Below are 22091 nucleotides of genomic sequence, written 5' to 3' on the forward strand. Positions count from 1 at the left end.
TGAGAAGGAAATCGAGCGGGTTCAACAGGAGAAACAAGGGCTGCTGAGATTGGAGTCACAGCCTTTTTGAGAGGAGAGAGAAATGGAGAGAGATGAGAAGCACACAGACAGTGTGTGGAAAATGTACGAGGGGATGAGAAAAATAGCATGTGAGGGAGAAAGAAGGGAAAAAGTATTATGGAGGTGTGAAAGGTGAAGGAAGAGAGCAGTATAAAAGCATATAGAGGTGAAGGAGATGGGGCTGCACAGGCTCTCATCCTGTCACAGCTGGGGGAAAAAAAAAAGTTAATAACATTAGCTAATCTTCTTCAATTCTTTGTAAAAAAAATATCTTACTAATGCATACTGAATTTAATGCATACACATGACTGTTGAGACTTTTAAAAGGGACCAAACAATCCTTAGTGTTTGTAGTTCTAATGGTAATTTAATAGTAAAGTCTAGGAAGCTGCTTTTCACTTTATGAACTGAGAAAACTTGAACTTAAAGTTCCCAAAGACACATGCAATAGTTGAACCACAAATCTGTTTCAAATATTAGATAGCCAGGGAAACTTCACTGATTAGATGGGAAATTTAACTGACTATACATCAAAGTCGGTTTACTTGTCTTGGGGAAAGCAGCTGCATTAGTGAAAAAGCTGTATGAAGCCTTTTTGGGGCTCCACAGGGGAGCTGATTCAAGCCTGGAAAATCTCTTCAAATCCCTCAACCTGGTAGTGATGGTAAATAAAAAATTATAACAGCCTCTGGATCTGAAAACTGAAGCCAATGCAGAAGTACCATAAACAGTAGCCTACATTATTTCTAAGTTGCCAGGCTGTATACTCCAGGGAAGACATCTTACTGTATTGAAGCTTATGAGAAAATTAAACTTTTCCAAAGTTTTATTAGTTCTGTAAACATGTTTCTGATATAGCCACCATCCCGGTAGCTATTTTCCAGTCTTATCTAATAAAGTATGGTGTTCCTTTTATAAATGATGGAACTATTTAAAGTACAAATTTACTAGAAAGCACAGTGTGATTAATGATGTGGTTACTCTGCAGTTTATAACTAACTACTATATGGATATACATAATGTCCTGCGGTTCTCATGGCTTCAAAAAGGGAGTTCACAAACAAATTCACAACATAATTAACCTGTTTAAAGTCCCATCATATACTGCTGCTTTGTCAGAGCCAACATTGATTTTGAGATGCAGGCAAAGTGTCCTCTGGTGTCAGTGCACCAACCAAGGCTAAATTTCATGCAAAGAGCACAGGCTCAGCTAAAATTTATTTAAAAGAAGTCTAAGACAGAAGGGGAGGATGACGTTTCAGTTCCAGTGTGAGACACCTCTCAGGTTCATAAGACCAGTATTAATTTCTTAGTTTCACATCTGTTAATAAATTGGTTAGATTTAGCTTCCAAGTGCTTGACTAGAAAGGGAACTGTACAATACTTCTGGCTTTGATTTTTTTTCCCCTTTATCTTCGGACTGCTGCGTGGGAGTCCAACAGTGTTGCTCTCCTGCAACACTAGTTAATTGTTCTTTCTTTATTTATTTATTTATTTATTTACAGCTGTTTTTCCTGTTAGGACATAATGAATAAGCATTTTGTTGGATACTTCTATTTCCAAGGGAAAGACTGATTATGAAAAGAAAACAGCCCCATTTAACTGCATCACAAAATCACAATCTAGTCAGAGTACAGTGTGCTGACTGAAGAAGAGCCACAATAAGAACAAACCAGGAGGATGTTTCCCATCCAGAGTAGAGCCAATACTCTGCACATTCCACTGCATTACTAAGCGCATGACTTACCAAAGAGCTGGCGGTGGAATATAAACTTCCCAGCTAGCAGGCCAGTGATGATGGCCAGTATCCAACATATTACTTTCAGGATGTTCCACCCGAGGCCGGGGTACTTGTTGAACAGGAAGGAGAAGCAGTTGCCCACCACAATCATATGGGCTTCTGTCTGACTGTGGGAAACGGGGTCTTCAGCGAAGATGAGGAAGTTGAAGAAGGTGACGAGGTAGGCCACAATGAGTCGTGACCACGGGTGCTGGAAGTAGTAGCGAAAACAGGCATCTATTTCCATCCTGCTGAGCCCCCCAGCCACACTGCACCTAGGAGTCACCGAGAGAAAGTGCTTCTTTCAGTCAGATTAAATTACAGTCAGATCAGCAAGGCAGATTAAAGTGAAAACATCCCTCAAGCTCAGATTAGAGGTCTGAATATCACTGAGTTTTGGTGTGGATTGGGATTACAGACAACTCAGACAAATAAAATAGTTCAGCAACACTGCAAATAGTACTTATTTAATTGAAAACAAAAGCAGCTTTACTTGTAATTCTTCTATCATCACACAAATGTGACAGCGAGATCTCACTCTGACTGAGTGATGCCAGCAAAAATAATCAGCAGCCTGAAGACTATTTCAGCTGACTGCAGGTTTACAAGCTTACAATGTACCAGAACCTGCACAAAAGTTTGCTTCTCATGAGTGACTGAAACAGGCGTCAAACCTGGATTAAAGGGAATCATGAAGTGCTATGCAGTTATAAACTATGAATCCAGCCTTTTAAAGACTTCTGCTTTGAGCCTGGCAGCTTTCTGCTTTTCTCAAAAAAAAAAAAAAAAAAAAAATGGTGGCAGCTTTACCTTCAACTTTGCTCCGGAACACCTTCTAAGAACTATTCGAGCGCCTGCCTCTGTATTTTTAAATTTAACAACCCTTATTTACCCATTAACTCTGAGCTGCTTCCCTGTTGCAGCCCCAAACTTCCCCAGAGTTCCCTGCCTTGACATCTATTCCTAAAATACCTCACAGTGGAAATTTGCAATGATGCAATGGCACCAGAAATAAACCTGCCACATTGGAACACCCATGTGGATATCAGCTTTCACTGGCATCCTGTTTGTCTTGTCATTAGATGCCACCTCAGATGTTAGTAAGCTGATAATTCCACTAAGATGTTGCAGCTGTTCATCCAGGTAATTTGCTAAATTTGTTGTGTCTTTATCATACTCAAAGCATTAAGAATAAGGGGATGTCTTAAGCAGTGACAGAGGACCAGTTGCCCATTTGGCAGGGGAGTCACCAAACATGGGACCCACTCAGATTCCCTAAAGCAACCATGTAAACAGGACTTACTAATAAAATAATATATGGCAATTTACAGATGACTCACAATAAAAATTCAATTTGGACTGACCAACAATCCACATTTATGTGTAATGGGAAATCACCTAAATGGACTATTTCTTTCTTCCAGCTGTGGTAAATTATGTCTTAGAGCATTCACCTATGGCCACACACGTCTCCTGTCTGTGTCTACGCCAAATGTCATATTAGCTACCCCACATAACACAGAGATAACGCGACAGTCTTAACCAGAATGATCTGATTATACAACAGAAAATGTAGTTGCATCCAGTGAGATGTGGCGCCGGAAAAATATTCCTCCAGGTCCCACCTGCCTGGAAGTCAGTTCAATCAGTGCATGTGCGGCAGCATCATCCATCATCAACGCACCTGCTCCGCGCCGCTTTCCTGTCAGTCGACAGCCCAGCTGAGATGCCCAGCCTCCGCGTGGCTCTGCGGCCACATCAAGTCGACAGCGGCGCTCTAATCATCCGAAACACGAGATGATGCGGTGGGGTTGTACAAGGATTATCCATGCGACCTGTTGTTTGTGTACGACAGAGGCTCCCCCAAATCCTCTGCCATTGTGCTGGAGTTATCCACACAACAGGCGGTAGCAAGGCAGGGGGTCCACGCGGGACGATGCAGGCAGCTACTGGGAAGCTGACGGTGCTGCTGTAAGGTGGATGGAGACGGCTGGGTGCACAAGGCAAGCTTTAACATCAGTGCAACGCAATGTAGCCAACACGTTTACTCATCACAATCAAGCTGGAGATAGTACAATTATACGACTTCCGCTCAAGCCTATCAGAATAAACTTTTTTTCCCCTAGTAGGCTAAATGAAGTAAGCAGAATTCAGAATAAATATGTCATATTTAATAAATAATATCTAATAAATTATATCTAATAAATGTATGTGCTTAAGAAATAGTTTTCTTTCAACATATTGAAATAAGTTTGCTCTGAAAAACGAAGCCTGCTTGTAAATGTGGTGTATTCGTCATTATATTGTCACTTTCATAATCTACATTAGAAAAATAGACATCATTGTAAACCCCCACGTCTTAAAATCCATAACATAAAATGAGGGTGGGGTTAGGTGAAGTGGCAATAAAAGCCATCTTCAGATGTGACAGGTTAACCTTTTCTTATTCGTCTCTAACGTTTGTAAACTACATGATAATAGGGTGAAGGAAAAGTGCTGCAAAATGTCTTTCATTCTATCAGTAGTGGTCATTTCTTTAAATACATTTTACAGGATCTGTCCCATGCCTCTGACTTTTGGTACATACTTGTATATTTTTGAGACATTCCATTGTTATATTTCTCCTTCACTGCTTTATTTAACTCAGTGTTGCTTCACTGTTTTTATTTATAGTTCTTTGTTTTATTGATCTTTTATCTAGTTATGTGTTTCTGATGTACAATTGTCTTTCTACCAGAGCTAAAGACAAATTTCCCTTTCTGATAATGAAATGGACAATAAAGTACTGAGTCTTTCCTGTAAACAAACCTATATAGTTCTTTAGGTTTGTGGATGTTTGAGTCTGTTACTTGATTTTAATGACAAATCTCAAGCTATCTTTGATATTTTTCCCCACTTTTAGGAAAATAAGTATAGTGAAGATTTTTACTTTTTATCTAGGACTGGACACCCCAGAAATTTAAACACTGAATGCAGACTGATATCTCACCCAGAAGAAGTCTCCAAGAACCATTAAGTTTAGTTATAAAATCTGCAGGTAAATCCTACAGCCCTTGTTGTTGAAGAGCACACTTTCTACATCATGTGGATGGAGCCAGAGGACTGACAAGCATTCCCTGAAATCTGACTGACATCCAGATATGACAACTGTGCAAAGTTAAATGGCCAATAATGTCAAAATAACACAGACTGCAACGCTGTCTGATTTGGCTCAAAGTGAGTTCTTCCTCATCATCAATGAAGTATGAGTGTTTGTGTAGCTGTGATTGAAGACATGCATCCTATGTGAACTATTTCCTAATAAAACTTTTCCAGACCTACTCCTGTCTAGTAAGGAAAAAAATAGAACAATAGACAAAGTTCAAGTACACTGAAGAAATGGTAAGAAAATGCTTTTTTTTTTTTTTTTGTTTGTTTCAAACAAGCATCAAACAATACATTTAGTTTGTTGGTGAACATACAGACTAGGATTACTATGATCTGGACATATCAATCAATGAGTCGTTTGAAAGATGGTACAGCCAGGAGAACCATCTATCTACTGAGAAGCATGACAATATATATAACAAAAATATAACAATATAACAAAAATGATATGTTTTTGGTTTACTTCATTGCCTCACAAACTAGGCAGCTCACTGATGGTGGTCCAGCTATGAATATATAGCATCATGTTAAAGACTTCTGGGAGAAAATGTGAGGTCATCTGCACAAAAACTGAAGCTGGTTGGTTGGTTAAAGTTTGGTTCAAGCTTAAATTATTGATTCAAATAATTTTGCTTATTTTTTAAGTAAGATTAACCAACCTAGATACAGGTTTTAATATTAGTTTAAGATGTTTAAGAATTTATCTTGTTTATAGGGACATTGTACACACCTACTTTGAGGAGCTTTTGTTGCAGTGTCCTGTATGAAACTGATTGTCCTACTTGATGATAAGCTGGGATTCCCTCTGGTGATGGGATACTTTCCCTTCCACAATATTAATAATTATTAATTACTGCATTTAAGGAGGATGAGTAAAAAGCGGAGACAAGAAGCCAAGTGTGTTTCCAGATGTTGCCAGATTTCATGTCAAACAGAATGTCAGACTAAAATCTCTTGGTTGTAACTGAAATCACCAAGGAAAAATAAAATCATAGCGAAAAGACTAGATCTGACTTTAAGCCAAAGTTTTAAAAATGACCGAATAAATGTCTTACTTTCCTTCTCCACAACCTTTTCAGAAATCACAATTCCTTAATTAATTTTATACCAAAAGTAAAAGTAGATACTACTGGAGAAAACATGTCTGTTCTTACCACTGAGACTAGTGAAGTGGACTTTTCACTAGAAGTAAGCTCACTTGAACTCTTCCGTAACTTGTCGAGCTCTGCATGTCTACATCACCCTTACGTATCGGTATTTGTGTAATACAACTGCAGCAAACAGAAACTCAAAATTAAAAGTTAACCAAATGTTAATGTTTTATTCATCAATATTTAACAACCATTCATTAAAAACATCTCACAGAAGAATAGACAATATACTGCGATTTAACACCGAGTTAAAATATCTTGAAGGTTAAGAAAACACTAGCTACACGACAGGAAACAACAGGAAATTGTAACCATGCCAACATTAATGCAACACCTGCAGCTTGCAAAGCAACACTGGCTAGATACGTGCGATTTTTAAATCAAGATAACGTTGACCCCCCGCCCCTTCTTTTCTCGAGGAAGGGGTTAGGACGCACTTTAGTGATATGTGTTACCACTATGGCAAGCCGTTTTGACACCACCTGACGTTTGATATTGGTGACGACAGACTTGGGGCGGGTCTGTTCAATGTAGTTCTCTTCCTGCTTCTCGGCTCTGGTTTCGCCTGATCAGCTGCTTCAGTCTTCTGTCCGACGAAAGACACAATGTCACATCAAACGGGCATTCAAGGTAAATGTGCCACTTTCCTCTAGGTTTAAGCTTCTCAGTTCTTTATATACTTTGCTTTCTGACTGTATAATTCTCCAGCTAGCTCGTTGCAAGAATTCATTGCAACGAGGAGCTAGCGTCAAGTTAGCTAGCTACTCCTAGCTAGCTAGCTCCGTGCTACTGTGATTTGAGTGACCAGCGGTGCACTGTCTGAACACTTGTAGGATTCACGAGCCCTTTGGACCGTTTACAAGCCACAAAGTGACGCGCGGGTTCATTTCCAAAACTTTATTTTCATCTACTTTAAAAGACATTCTTGTCTGCTTTTTAGCATCCAGCTGAAATCTTGTAGTTTTTGCTTTGAATGAAGGGGCGACGCCTTCATTTGTATTAACTGCAGGCTTGCTACCTATCAGCATTTCCGTAAATACGCGAATACCTCTGAAGTGAGGATGTATTGTTATTAAAGTGATTTCAAGTTGGGTGTGACCTCCTATAACACCACAGAAGATTACCGTCGGTCTGGATTCGCATGTTAGCTTATCCTCGAATGAAAAACGAGCAAAGTAGTGGAGCTCACAGACCGGGAGATCAAGCCATTGCGTGTCCTAATTTTTTGCCACCATTCAAACAGAGGTATTTTCTAAATGGTCTTGAACCAGAGGGACTTTATAGAAGTACAAGCGGTAGGTTCCTTTTTTATGTCCTGAGAGGAAAATGGTCTCAAGGGTCCGAAACTGCTTAATGTTTTACCCCTGTGTGTCTGTAAAAAGAAACTGTTGTCAAGTAGTCCAGTCTAGCCTTTTGCTGAGGTTATTTGCATCACTTTGAGGGTTTTTGCACTTCAGATATTTATTCTTTAAGGCTCTCATACACAAATCTTACCACTTTGGCTACTCCACAGTTTGACTCATGAAATGTCACGATGTAGACTGTAAATCTGTGAGTCAAAATGGCCTTTTTAGAACAGATTTGTTTTAAAACCAGAAACTGTCTCCCCACCCCCCTCCTCTGTCTTTTTTCAGCGGGGAATGATGTAAAGGACCTCTTTGCCAGTGCCAAGACAGGAGACCAGTATCGAGTCATAAAGGTTGTCATTGAGGATGGTAAGCAGTGCCCCCTGAGTTTTTGGTATTTGTTTACAACTCACTCTTAACTTGAACCTCTGCCCAAACGTCTGCAAATGTTGTGTGACAAACAAATCCATGCAGAGCTGATGCTTTGGTTGCACACATCTGCTTTCCAGAGCAGCTAACTCTGGGCGGTAGCAGGAAAGCATCTAAGAAGTGGGACCAGGAGTATGATTCCTTAGTGCTGCCTTTACTCGATGATGATGTACCCTGCTACATTCTCTACCGACTGGACTCTACTAACAACCAGGGCTATGAATGGATCCTCCTAGCCTGGTCACCGGACCATTCAACTGTAAGAGAACCAAGCCTGTACTTTGTGTAATGAATAGCTTTCTATTCTTCGTGGCATTTATTCTACACTGCTTTGGGTATCAGATGGTTGGGTTTACCACATCAAAGCAGCCAGTCTTTGTATGTATTCATTACTTCCTTATGGACCTCTTTAAGACTAAATATGGGCAGATTATGGTGCCCCCCCTCTAAGTAACATAGCATTTAGCTGCCAAAGTTCATCTTTGATTTAAATACCACACTGTTCTGAATTTAGGCCAAATATTCTGTCACATACTGTTCAAATGTGTGCTTGGCATTTTTTGTGATTTTGACTTGCACAGTATCACCTAAGTGATTATTGTGCCACTAAAGCTTAATGAACCACTTAAGATGCTGCTGTGATTCAGAATAGGCATAGCAAATTAACAAATGTGATTTTTGTAGCAGTGGTTAGAGGAATGTTGCAAGAACTAGATAAAAGAGTCAGGAGGATATTTGTAGCTCTCTTAACTGCACAGCGCCACTGGGGGGAAAAAATGTACTTCTTGAGCTGTATTGCTGAGCTTAAAATTCCTGTCCCAGCTGAAAGCACAGTACATCAGGTTGAGGCTTGCCTGAAAGTAGCAAAATCATTTTATAACGAGCGCTTGCTTGCATGCTGCTGCCTCACCTGGATTCATGGACTAGTCTGTTTTCAGTTTAAATAGTGCCATCAAGTCAAATCTGTTTATACAACCATAAAGTTGATTTCATACACATGGATGTTAAAATCACCCAGTTTGTGATCATTAGAAGTGCTTTACGATGGCATTTTCATTGAAAGCTCATAATCTTAGTGCAGACAGTATAGATTAAGTAATAAATGTAAGGAAGCAGGCTGCAAGCTTGTCAACAATGCAGGGTAAAATGATCTACAAAAGCATAGTGAGTACTTATAAGCAACTAGTGCATTGAATGTTTGGGGTGAGTGCAAGCTTAATTATTTTCTGTTGCAAAATTTTACTGATATCCTTCTAAACAAATCCATATTGCATACAGATATACATATCTATTTGCCTTAAATGCTTCACATTCAGGTGCTGTTTTGATACAAATATCACTGTAAAGATACGCTTATTAAACGGTGAACACCAGGCTGTATCAGCACTTACAGACACAAAACACATCAAAAGAGCCAGAGGAGCAAAGCTTGTGTTCACCAAGGCAGCTACTCAATAATAAAACATAGACCTGCGTTGTGTTAGTTGCCCTCCTGTGAGGTAACCATGGAGACCTATGTGTAATTGTTTTTTAATTCTTTTTTTTATATTATAATCAAAGTGGTGGCAGTGATGGCTTGGGGCTGGTGTTGGAGCCAATTCTAGCTAAGTTGGTTCTACCAAAGAACATATTTGGTTTTCTACAACAAACCCATGTCACATTAAACATTTTCCTCTAATGTGCTCAAAATTTCTGGAGAGAACCATATTGTAGTAAGATGGTGCATCTTCTCAAAAAAACAACCACCAAACTGTGTTTTCCCAGCATAAGATTACCAGTCTGGGTTTTATACTCTGTTAAAAAAGAGTCAGTGCTTTTCCAAAATGTGTTTATGAATGGCAATACAAACTGTATTTACTCTTACTGTCTAAAAGTCTCTGACTCCAAACCAACACTGCAAAAGCTTTGGTGGAAAAGCAGTGTTCCCCATAGATGAAGAATTTACATGTGGTGGGTGCCAGATAAAATTTATAGATGTTCCCTACTTTCCTCACATGCTGGCAGTCTGTAGTTATGGATGCCTGACAGAAAAAAAAGAGAATGTAGAAGTGTGCATTCATAATGTAGATTCATTCCATATTTTTCTTTATTTTAGTCAGTAACAATAATAAACACCCAGATATTAATAAAAACTAAGAATACATGTTAAATTTCTATTCAAGTTTGCCTAACATTGCCATTTTTACTGCTTTACTTACCAGGTGCGACATAAAATGTTATATGCTGCTACCAGAGCGACACTGAAGAAAGAGTTTGGAGGTGGTCACATTAAGGATGAGATTTTTGGTACTGCAAAGGTTTGTAATACCACGAAACATTATGACAAGGCTTAATTATTTTTCCAAATGTCAGTCAGTAGTATAGACAAAGTTTCAGTCTGTGTGTGTGTATGTTCTAACAACAAGTAATGTGTGTAGCTGAAAGACTGTGCTGCTCTTTGGTTCTAGGATGATTTAAACCTCAGTGGTTACAGGAAATATCTGACCTCGCAGGCTGCTCCTTTGCCCCTCACTGCTGCAGAGGAGGAACTGAGACAGATCAAACTCAATGAGGTAAACAGAAGTACCCAAACACATCTCACATCCTGGTCACTTCTTGCTTTTCAGGAAACGACACACTAAAGACTTCTTGTGTTTGAAGTGGGCGTGGATTAGACTTGTTCTGTGTTTCGGTTTTGCAACGGGACAGTGCCATGTCATCCTTGCACTTGAGGGTTCAGTGGTAAAGAAAATTGGCTTAGCTCAGCCCACAGCAGCACTCTTCCTAATCACATCTCCTGTGTGTGTGTGTGAGATGTAAATCCCACCAGAATCAGAGTGAGGTATCAATGAAGGCCAGCAATGCAGCCTTTCAGCAGCACAAGGTCAGCAGCGATCAAAGTGCACATATGCTTGCTTGGCAGTATCAAGAGAGGACAAAGATGCTGATGTGTTAGAACAGTAGGATGTTGGCAGACATTATTCTATTAGGCTTGTACAGCTTACAGCCATAGTTCCATAAAAGTAGTGTTTACAGCAGTACATTTCTTTAGTAGAGCTTTTTATGAGCGTCCAGTTGAGATCTCCATGCAAATAAGAACGCTTTGCAGCTGAGAGTTTGGCAGTGATTCTGAGGTGAGCTCTATCATTGGGCTTTGTTTTTTGTTGAGATAAGAAAGAGAAATGGCTGTAATGTGATATCCGCCTCATGCTGCTAAGGTTAGCACTGTTTACACTCCTGATGTGAAGGGCAGAGAGAAATGTAAGAAAGCAACATTTGAAGTTTCTCATCAGACTCCAGACTCCTATAAATTAGGATATACAAACAAATAAACTCTTCTTCTGAGCAACAATCTTTTCTAATTGCTGATCTCTCAGCCTGCCAAATAAACAAGAACAGTCTATTCTCACCATATATGGAAGTGCTCTGAGTAGTGCAGACTCCCTCCGAACTATGGTCGATTTAAAAAAGAAAAATGGGGGAGTAGAGCAAATAGGAAGTGAGGTTTCTGCTCGTCCCGCTACACCAGCTGTTGAGGGAAGATAATATGGCATTAATCTGTGCCGCCTAGATGAAAAAGAGGCTTTGAAATATTTATCATTTGTCGTGCCTCGGAGACGGCCAGCCTTTTACTAAGCAGATGGATAAAAGACCTGCGATCCTTTTTGTATGCAAGGTAGCTACAACAGAGGCTCAATCATGTTTGTGCTGCATTTCATTTTGTGGGAACAGGCCTCTAAAAATAGACACAATCCATCAGTGTAATCTTTCCAGCATTTGGAGTTTTCCGTGTGAGTTCCTGGAGGCGCCTTGTCACTTTTGATACACACACTACATCTGTAATCGTCATGTTCCACGATTTAAGCCGCTTGTTGCGTTTTTTTTTTCCACCCGATGAAGAAAAGGAAGTTTTTGTTTTATTTAATTTGACTTATTCAAAACTTATCAGGACACTAAAAGCATCAGTAGAAACCCTTAGTATAGTAACCTAGTGATTGGTTCCTTTATATTGATTTTAACCCAAAGAAAGATCTCTTGCTTAACAGCTGTTGATTTTAAGCTCAAGTATTATTAAGCTGATATTAATCTTGTCTGCTCCGTGTTGCGTTCAGGTGCAGACGGACATTAGCGTGGACACCAAGCAGCAGACTTTGCAGGGAGTGGCTTTCCCTATTCAGAAAGATGCTGCTGAAGCACTTGTACGTTTTAGGGAGAAGAAAATCAACTATGTACAACTGGTAAGAAATACTACTAATAATAGTAATTTGTTAACCTTTACTTTGTCAATTATTTCTGTAGATCCTTTTTTTTTTTTTTTTTTGTCTTTAAAAAAGCGAACTGGTTTTGGTCTGGAGTTGTTTCTAAACTAACACAATGAGTCAGTCATTTTGCCCAAAAAGCCTTTGTTTCAATTGTTTCCTCATTGAAATGCAAAGGACTCATGTCACAAGATTAGATCAGTTCAAAGTACAAAGGAGTATTTGACGAGCTGTTGAAGCCTGGACTCTGTTCCCTTTGTTTTTCGGTCTTAAGACTTTTGGCAAGACAAGGCAAATTTATTTGTATAGTTAATTTCATACTGAAGGCAACTCTGTACTTTTATGTTAAAGAAATTTCTACCTGGTTGCAACAAGACTAAGTATTTCACTCGCATCTAAGGGTCCCAAGGTAATCCCAGTTCCTTTGGTCTTACCATTTACTTCTATCCTTACACATTTTAGGGGTAAGGGGCCCTTTTTCCTTTTTGAGATCAAGGATTGGTGGCTATTGTTTCTTCACCTAAATGTTGGAGACCACTGGAGTAGCTAGATGTCCAATTATCTCTCAAAGAGAAGAGGTGCCTTTTCTTCTCAGAAGAAAAACACAAATTTATTTTTAGGGTAATTTCTGACTGACAATTTGTCTTTTCCATAAACAAATGCAGAACATGCAGAGCTTGCTCAATAAAGTTTTGAGAATCCTGTCTGTAACTTGTCTTTAAACATCAGTTTGATGAATTTCTTCAAACTTGCCTTAGATTTTCACCAGTTTTTGATATAATTATGTTACATTTCTTCAATTCCACAGTGTAGTTTCTGATACTCAGCTTTAATGTTTTATGGAGAAAGATGGTGGTTATTTTTGGTTCATCAGTGTTCCTCCATTTCTGCTTTACTCAAACTAGCTGTGAACTTTGTCCTCAGGCAGAGAGAAAATAGTCTATATGTTTCTGCATGTGATTTGAAAAAAATAAGAGCTTTTGTGTCATAAATTGACTCTTTACTCATGCACATCTCAAATTGTGTAGTTGCAGTGGTCATATTTCTGTGAATGACTTTAATTTCCTTTGTCAACAGAAAATAGATGCTGAAAAAGAGATGATTTACTTGTGCAACACTGAGCCAACGGAGTTGAAAGACCTGCCAAAAAGAATCCCTAAAGATTCTCCACGCTACCACTTCTTTCTGTACAAACATTCCCACGAAGGCGACTACTTGGAGTCCACGGGTGAGTAGCTTTTTCTCAAATTATAATGAACATCTTACACAACCCTTGCTGTTTTTTTTTTTAATGTACTTACTGCCACATTTTTTCCTAGTCTTCATCTATTCCATGCCTGGGTACAAGTGTAGCATCCGAGAGAGGATGCTGTATTCCAGCTGCAAAAATAACCTGGTTGACATGGTGGAAGACAAGCTGCAGATTGAGATAGAAAAAAAGGTAAGTAATGATAATAGATTGATAAATTCTTGGTTTTGTATGATATTGCAGCATAGCTTTAAATGCAGCTGTGTTAAAAAGGACATGTTCTTTGAGGGTCCTTGCATGGAGAACAACACATGACATTTTATACTGCATCACTATTTATTTAACAAAAACTAAACCAAACCACAGAAGCGGTGAGGAGCATCCATGTGCACCCTCGCTGCTTCTGTAGGAGATAAAAGGTAAGTAGTAGCTTATAAGGTAGTAGTATCTATAAAAGCTATCATCTTGGCCATTTGCTGGTCAGGCCTCAATCAAACTGAAATGTGGTGGGTGGTGGGACCTTAAGATAGCTGTGCATAAATAAAAATACCCGTAAACATCATGTAAAGCAAGTTTTGGCCCAGTCTCCACAATCAGCCTGTTAAATGTTTTCTGCATGATAACACTGTTACTTCAAGTTACTGCACATGTTAGTTTTTACCAACTATTGAATCGTGGTGATGCAATTAGATTATTATTTATATCTTACTCATTTTACATGAAAAATCTAAACAAATAGAATAAATGGGTTTTGTTGTTATTGTACAAAGTACAACGAAATTGCAGTGGTCTACCAGCAATAGTGCGCTCTTATAAAACACATCAAGCTAATTGAGAAAAGTTATTAAAAACAATAAATAAAACAAAGTGGCAAGTTACATGTTCATGAATAAATACAAGTTTAAGTGGCCTAAATGGCCTAAAGCAGAGATACTTGTTGAGATTTTAAAAATAAACATGATAAAAGTATACATAATCACCTTATTTATCAAAACAATGTTTATATTGTGTGGTTTTTCTTTTTTCTTTTTCTTTTATGTAGCTGGAAATCGAGAATGGGGATGAACTGACAAGTGATTTCCTTTACGAAGAGGTGCATCCCAAGCAGCACGCACACAAGCAGGCCTTCGCCAAGCCCAAAGGCCCTGCTGGTAAGAGAGGCGGCCGCCGCATCACCCGACCACCCGGCGAGGGAGAGGAGGAAGATTAAACAGACCTCAGCACCAGAGCACCGCCTCCACCCAGAGCACGTTCCACAGTGGAACATAACTGTGATGGGAGGGAGAAATCATATTTGACACAAGAGAATAAGACGACAACCTCAACATCCCAGAGTTCCCCCAGAGACCCAACTATGCACGCCAAGGACAACTGAGCAATGACACACTTTGGAATTTCCATTTGTAGCTTGCCAAATGGAAGCATATTTATGTATGTTAGTACATTCACAAAAAAAAAAGCTTAAGTATGATTCAACAGGGCCCAAAGTCAAAGTGGAGGTTTTAACATCGACACTTTAAAAATGTTAGTATGACTAATGTGAACCTGCGCCAATATGATAAAATTCCCATTTTTAGTTCACATGCTTGAATTCCTAACTTGCATTCCTTAAGTCTGTGTCAATTAATGTTTTTGTGTCTAATGTGTAGAACATTTGTCTCCTTCTATTTGCACAATGAGGTGCTCCAAAGTGGAAAAGATTATAGTTAGCCCACTTGTGTTTGATTTCATTTTAACTGCATTTTATAATGAGAATTGACTTCTTTTTTGATATAACTGTGGTTTACATGAAAAAAAAAAATCATCTGCTGAGAAACTTATTTTTCTATGCAAGTGCTGTAAATGTACATATTGTAGCTGTGTGATGCTCTATGAATAAGAAACAGTTTGGTCTGTTTTGGTGATTGTGAATGTCAGTGAGGGTTACAGTGGAAAGAACTGGGGCTTCCAGAAATATTCCATCAATACATCTCAGATTTCACAAAGAGGAAGCTAATCAAACTTGGGTTCCCACTGAAATTGGGAACACCAGGATACTGGATAGGAAAAGGGAAAAAGGAAATACCACCTAGTACCTTGATTAAAATATTGCTACATCCACTGGTCTGCTCATTAATATTAGGCAAAGTACTAAGCTCACCTCATGTGTAAAGGGAAAATCCCTTTATATTCATACAATGTCATGATAATGGAGAAAAAATCAAAACATGTTTGGTCTTATTTGTTTTCTTACAAAGCTTTCTTTTAAAGATGAAAAATAAAATATTTAAATCATTCTTGCATTCACTTTATTCCTTAATAGATGCAAAACAGTCAAATGCATTTTCTCCCAACATATTAAGATTCAGTAGCCTTTCGATGTGATAATTATTACACGCATCAGTATTTAGGTACAATTTTTACCCTTGTAAAACATGCTTCTTATAAAAAATGTAAAACGACCATTTATAAAAGCAGATGGTATAAAATGAAATACTGATGCAAATGTTAACAGTCAACAAGCAACAGTTTGTTTCAAACTGTTTTGGAGGAAATAAATTAGTGTGGTGCAGGCTCAAACTTCTCGGGGTGCTGTGCTGTGCTTCACTCGGGTGTCTGAGAATCCAGTGAAATGCTTTTGATAACGCTGCGAATCTCTGAAACGACCTGTTGAGACAGACATTTTTTTTTTTATTAGTTCGACATATAGCTAAGAAGAACTTCTATGTCATACATGATATGCAAGCGATTTGAGAGTAAAACTAGCTAAATTTAATTTGTGGGTTCGTAAAACTGGATGTTGAGTTAGCTGTTGGGAGCACAAATTACCTCAAGCAGTGAACCTAAGCTCATTACTGCATATTGCTCTGCTGTCTTTTCCTGAATTAACAGGCTGTCTCTCCATTTAACAATCAATTAAAAGGCAAAGACAAAATCTGAACAACCTTGTGAAACTGTTAAATTCACAATTAAATATAAAAAAAATCCAGTGTTGACAGTGAAACATTTCAAAATATCATAAAAAAATAAAAGCTTGTTTAGAAATTGATGCCAGCAAAATATTTTGGGACAAATGGAACAGCAGCAACAAAGGTCTGTAGAGTTAAGTGGTACTGAAAAGTAACATGTAGGAACTAACTAAATTAATTGGAACCAGGTCAGTGCATGAATGGGGATAAAGAGAGCACCATAAAGAGCTAGAGTCTCTCAGATGTAAAGATGAGCAGAGGTTCAACAATATGAATAAAACTTCATGAGCTAATAATAATAATAATAATAATAATAATGTTCCTCAGAGTACTTCATCATTTGCTGTGCTGGATGTTTTTTTCAGAAGATAAAAACACAATAATAAGAAGATTGCAGATAATGCCTTGTTCTGGAGGCAGATGGCTGCTTTCTGCCTTGCAGTGGACTTGACGTCTCTCTCTGAACATGCTTTGTTGTTTCCTAAGTGTGTTACATGGAGGATTTGAAGAAAATCCTTTATTTTCAGCAGCTTGTGCAGCATTCTTCGGTCAGTCAGCTTCAGTGACTCCCCAGCATAGAATCCGCCTTATTGTTCGGTTTTTTGTAAGACACAATGACCTTCTAACTGCATTATTTCTTTCTGTCTAGTTTCAGGAAGCGATGCAGAAATACCCTTGTGGTTCTGAAGCAGAAATGGACACAGAATGGGTCTTTTACACAGACAATTTAGCTTTAAAGCTCTGACAGATGGTTCTATAGACAAAAAGTCATTTTTTATCTACTGTTGATGTGAACTGAGTTCCCAACGTAGTGCGTCGTATCTCAAACAGATTCAGAAACCAGATTCAGAAACCAGAACCATCCTCTTCCTCAAAAGACCCTGACAGTTATACAACCAGCAACCTTTCAACAGCTGATTTGGATAAACTGAGGAAGGTGGAAGCATCTCCTGTACCAACTTTTTGGAGGTGTTGCTGCCATTGAATTCAAAATGAACTAACGTTTGTCTATTGAATCATACTGTGAACAAAGAAAGAGCAACTGTCTTTAACAACACCCCTTTTTGACCAATCAGCTGTCCATAGCTGACAGTGCCATAGAGAAAACAGTGCATTAGTAGTAGCGTTTAATATCCTCTCTCACTGTACCTGTTTGATAAGTGGTCGTCTGTTTTTTCTGTCATAGAGGCAGTTGCATGCCAAAGTGTAAATAGTCTCCACCTGGCTCATCTCCCAGTTTCTCATCTTTTTATCCACAATGTCCTCCAGGGTCAGATCCTCATCTTCATCATCTATATCATCCCTGATGTCCATCTAAGAACGGAGGAAGGGAAAAAAAAGTAAGTGTTACTGCTTCTTTCACATGGGAGATAAATTTTAGTCACAATCTCAATCTCGTAATGGATTTGTGTATTCAGCAGCAGCTGAGGTTACTCAGGTTATGAGCAGAACAGATGAAAGTTTAGGTTAAATTCCTTTCCAAGCATATCTTTTAATTGATAATAAGCTCTTACTAATTAAATACAAATTCTTTAATATGCTGTTATCACACACTGTAGCTGAACAGACACACAGTGAAAGCCTCTGTTGTGCAGCTCACCAAGAACTTCGGCTCCCGGTTTTCATCAGCTGGCGGGATTCCAGACAATATTTCTAACAACACCTGTAGACGGCAGACGGGCGAGGTTAATTACATAGCTCCAGGCCACAGGAAACCTTTATTAGCCTCCACATGTGCCTGATGTCTTTACCGATACTGTCATGTTCCTACAGCTGAGCTAATATGTCACGCTGAATGAGACGTGCATGGTGAGCTATACTGAAGTAAACTGTTCAGTCATTTTTCTAACAGACCAAGACCTTAAACTGCATGGAAAAACAAAGAAAGATAATACACAATATAGAGCTCTAGTTTCACAAAATGTATACTGCAATGCTTGTGTCAGTAGTTTGGCAGAACCTAACACTTAAGTAATTTGCTGAGCAGTGTTCCCTATCTTGGGTTACAATTTCAGTTTATCTGTGTCTAGCATATTATTTATGTGCATGCGCATGTGTGTGTATATGCAGGAAGCTTACCACTCCGAAGCTGAACACATCAGATTTTGGGGTGATCTCTCCTCTTAGTGCCTCAGGTGCCATGTACGCACGGGTACCCACAATGCTCTCTGTCATCATGGTTGTCGATGTACACTTGGCCGATGCTCTCGTCAGCCCGAAGTCAGAGATTTTTGCCACAAACTTTTCATCTAGCAGGATGTTTGCACTATAAAATTAAGTAGGAGGGACAAAAAAAACAAACAATAAATTATTATTAATAGAGGAACAACTAAACGCGCTTGTTGGATTTCCAAAATTGTCCATTTTTTTCATTAAAAGTGATTTGCAATGCAGGAAGACCTCACGTTATGTACCTTTTTACATCTCTGTGGACATGATGGTTGCAGTGCAGATACTCCAAACCTCTAGCGGCCCCATCTGCTATGAGGCATCTCTGTTGCCAAGAAAGTGGAAGACTTCCATCCTTGATAGACCAATAACAAAAAGAAAAAGAAACAAAGCAACAACATATAATTAGAATTATCTGGTTTAAACAGGCAGAATGTGTGTATAGCAGTCAGCAGCGCTTACCATGCAAGCCAATCGATCCAGTAAAGATCCATTTGCCATGAAGGTATACACTAAACACAGGTGCTGCTCATCATAGGAAAATCCAATCATGTCAACCAAATTCTCATGTTTTAACCTGTGAAACAAACAGTTTGATCAAAGCACACCTGTGTGAACCAGAAGTGTGAGAAATACACCTTTTCATCTTCCTATTGCGGGTTTGACGTTTCAAACTTACACATTCAGAGTTTGGATTTCTTGGTTAAACTGAATTTGCAACCTGTCCAGAGGCATGTCCTCCACCTAAGTGGGAAAAACATAATTAAAAAGTGATTTACAAGACCTACCAACGTGTGGGTTTTGTGTAAACATGTTCCCACTTACTGGATTGAGCTTTTTCACTGCAACAGGTCTGTTGTGTAAGAAACCCTTGTAGACTGTCCCGAAGCCTCCCTCCCCGAGGCGGCTGCCACCGTTGGACACTGAACGATTGTCAAAGTTGCCGGTAATCCTCATCAGCTCACTGTACGGGAAACTGGAGAAACTCCCTAGTTGGGAGCACAGAGCGAAATGACCTTTGTGGCAAAGATACCAGTGCTGCCACCTGCTGGTCAGTTGTGTAACATCTTGTAAATCTTTAACTGTTTAAAGATTTACATATACAAAAGATTTACATACTTTTCACAGTGTTAATTAGCTGCAAAACATAATGACAAAAACAAAAATACATCTTGTTATACTCTACATTTACGAGATGTACAGAAAACACAATGTTAAAGCAACACAACATATGTTTCCGACCTAAAAATGAGCTGTTTCTCACTTGTTTTGCTAACAATCTTTAAAAAAAAAAAAATTTATTCACATTGCTGGGCCATCATTGCCCTGCAACGTCTCAAGATGGAGAAGCTGCACTTTACAACTCTGTGTTACAGCCTGGATCGTCGCACGACAGCTGTTTTGTTTTACGGCACCATATCACATGCTAGCACATAGATATCAGCATACTGGCACACATCGTGCCTCATTTGGCAAAGACACTCAAGAAGACATTATCGAAGGAAATGAGGAAAAGCAATTAAAAAAGTGACAGAACAAGAGATAAGACAAGGGTGGACTGACTTTTACTGGCTAGAGAGCTCTGAGAAGAGACAGGATGTAAGACGGAGATCAGATTAGCCTTTGTTAGGGGGTGACAAAATGTGAAAATCTGTTTACACCCTAAACACAAACACGCATCATAAATTCATTCATTCATTATCTGTACCGCTTTGTTCATTAAGGGTTGTGGGGGAGCTGGAGCCTAACCCAGCAATTAGCAGGTGAGAGGCAGGGTACAGTCTGGACAGGTCACCAGACCATAGCAGGGCCAACACATAGAGACAAACAAGCATTCAAACTCACGCTCACTCCTTAGGAGAATTTAGAGTGACCAATTAACCTAACATGCATGTCTTTGGACAGTGGGAGGAAGCCGGAGTACCCAGAGAGAACCCACGCGTACACGGGGAGAACATGCAAACTCCACACAGAAAGGTTATCTAAAGATCAGGTTATCTAAAAACGCATTACTCTAACTTGCTGCTGCGTTTACTATTTTGTTGTAGTGTTATCTAAAATGTATAATTTTGTAAAATGTTGTTTTTTTTTTCCCCCAAAATGTTCTGTTTGGTGAACGTATTATCTGAAATATTTTGCTTTGTGTCATGTGTTTCCCAAAATGTCATCCTTTTTTGCATTTTTTTTTCTTTTATTCGTTGATCACTGTATTTTTGTTGTTGTTTTAATTAATGATCCATAAATGATCCATGTGTCCTTTCCCAAAAAGGATGAAATGATGGTTCAAGTCAAAACATGCTAATAAAACTGTAAAAAATTAGGATGAGGTTTGCAGTTGACCAGGACAGGACAATTTGTGAAAAACATGAACTGAAAGCTGAGAAGCGATTGCTTTGACATACCTCATAAAAGTCAGTCAGATCAAATAAAGATGACTCAGTCTGCAGGGAAAACACCCACCTATGTGTCCTGCTTCACTGTTCTCTGGCAATATTTGCGTCTGCTGAGCAGAGCTGGATGGTGGAGTCTCTACCACCTCCAGCTGTCTGGTTGGGGGGTCTGTGTTTGTTTCTGCTGCAAAAACCTGCTGCATCTCAGCCGACAAATCATCTTCCACTGTGTGAGGAAGAAAGCAAATATGGTGCACTTAATAAAAAGCATGATCTCACATCATAAAAATGGTTTTATTATCTACCTGTCCAGGGGCCACAGGCCCAACTTACAGGTTAAAAATGAGAAGGTAATTCACTGAACACAGTGGATGGAAATATTAAATATTTCAGTCAAAGAGTTAAAGGCTAAAAATAAGAAAATGGTGATGTTCTGTTAACAATGTTTTTGAGTAACAATAATGCTTATTTTTTATCTTGATGAAAGAAAGAAAACACATCATACCAGGCAGAAGGAGATCAGCAGCAGCCAGTAACATGTGACTCCTCAAAATGTCCACAAGTTCACCCACTGTGCTGTTGGTGGTCCCCCAGTCATTCAGCAGCTCCACTGTGGGGCTCTTTCCCTGAGCTACAAGCCCTTCAAACCTCCTGTACAGACAGGCATACAGTAAACATGCTGATTCATAAACTGTTTACATATCAGGTCGCTTATCACCATTTTACCTGACGTGATGCTGGGAGTACCTCGGCTCCCCATTCGGCTTCCGTATACACACGATCACATCTTTCCACCTGTCTTGAGGGTCTAAAAAATCAGAAAGCTTGCGAAGTAACCCGTAACTTATTTTGCGAATACAAGTACCGGAAGTCACTGACTGATCCATTCTGCGAGAGATTTCCACCAATACCCGATTCTTAGTTTTATCTGACCATCATGTTCACACAACATACAACGTGTTTGAGTTAATAATGCTGCAGCGTGTACGTTCATTAAAGCAGAACTATTACAAACTGATCATTTGGCTCACAGGTCAGTCAAATGTGTGTTTTCCGACATTGAGCAACTTCCCCAAGCGTAACACAGCAGGGTTGTCCCACTAACAGTCTCCACCTACAAGGCGGAAATAAAGCATTTGAGAATAAAAGGGACAGTCTATATTTAGGTTTTTTAATCTTTAAAT

General features: G+C 39.1%; 3 protein-coding genes across 4 annotated transcripts in view; 1 reads left to right on the forward strand and 2 right to left on the reverse strand.

Moving 5' to 3' along the window:
* tmem117 (transmembrane protein 117) overlaps window positions 1-4653 on the reverse strand; it is a 47773-nt gene extending 43120 nt beyond the window's left edge. Inside the window, exons 1-2 of one of the 2 annotated variants that reach the window (XM_041996579.1) lie at window positions 3525-4653; window positions 1808-2115 (exon numbers count right to left, since the gene is read on the reverse strand). In XM_041996579.1, the coding sequence (XP_041852513.1) occupies window positions 1808-2087 (280 nt within the window). In that variant the 5' untranslated portion in view covers window positions 2088-2115; window positions 3525-4653. Of the gene's footprint in view, window positions 1-1807; window positions 2116-3524 lie in introns of those variants that run through there. The other variant, XM_041996580.1, reaches the window with a different exon arrangement.
* Window positions 4654-6637: 1984 nt separating this feature from the next.
* twf1a (twinfilin actin-binding protein 1a) lies at window positions 6638-15675 on the forward strand. The gene is made up of 9 exons (XM_041996582.1): window positions 6638-6768; window positions 7773-7853; window positions 7994-8172; window positions 10115-10210; window positions 10361-10465; window positions 12005-12130; window positions 13229-13379; window positions 13471-13592; window positions 14443-15675. The coding sequence occupies exons 1-9, from the start codon at window positions 6744-6746 to the stop codon at window positions 14608-14610; spliced, it is 1053 nt and encodes a 350-aa protein (XP_041852516.1). The 5' UTR covers window positions 6638-6743; the 3' UTR covers window positions 14611-15675.
* irak4 (interleukin-1 receptor-associated kinase 4) lies at window positions 15672-21998 on the reverse strand. Its single transcript, XM_041996581.1, has 11 exons — window positions 21634-21998; window positions 21413-21558; window positions 20978-21133; window positions 19343-19506; window positions 19197-19261; window positions 18980-19094; window positions 18763-18872; window positions 18428-18614; window positions 17949-18011; window positions 17498-17662; window positions 15672-16046 (listed from the first exon to the last, which is right to left on the reverse strand). The coding sequence occupies exons 1-11, from the start codon at window positions 21792-21794 to the stop codon at window positions 15984-15986; spliced, it is 1395 nt and encodes a 464-aa protein (XP_041852515.1). The 5' UTR covers window positions 21795-21998; the 3' UTR covers window positions 15672-15983.
* Between the last annotated feature and the right edge of the window lie 93 nt (window positions 21999-22091).

This window comes from Melanotaenia boesemani, chromosome 10, assembly GCF_017639745.1.
Source record: "Melanotaenia boesemani isolate fMelBoe1 chromosome 10, fMelBoe1.pri, whole genome shotgun sequence".
Classification (NCBI taxonomy): domain Eukaryota; kingdom Metazoa; phylum Chordata; class Actinopteri; order Atheriniformes; family Melanotaeniidae; genus Melanotaenia; species Melanotaenia boesemani.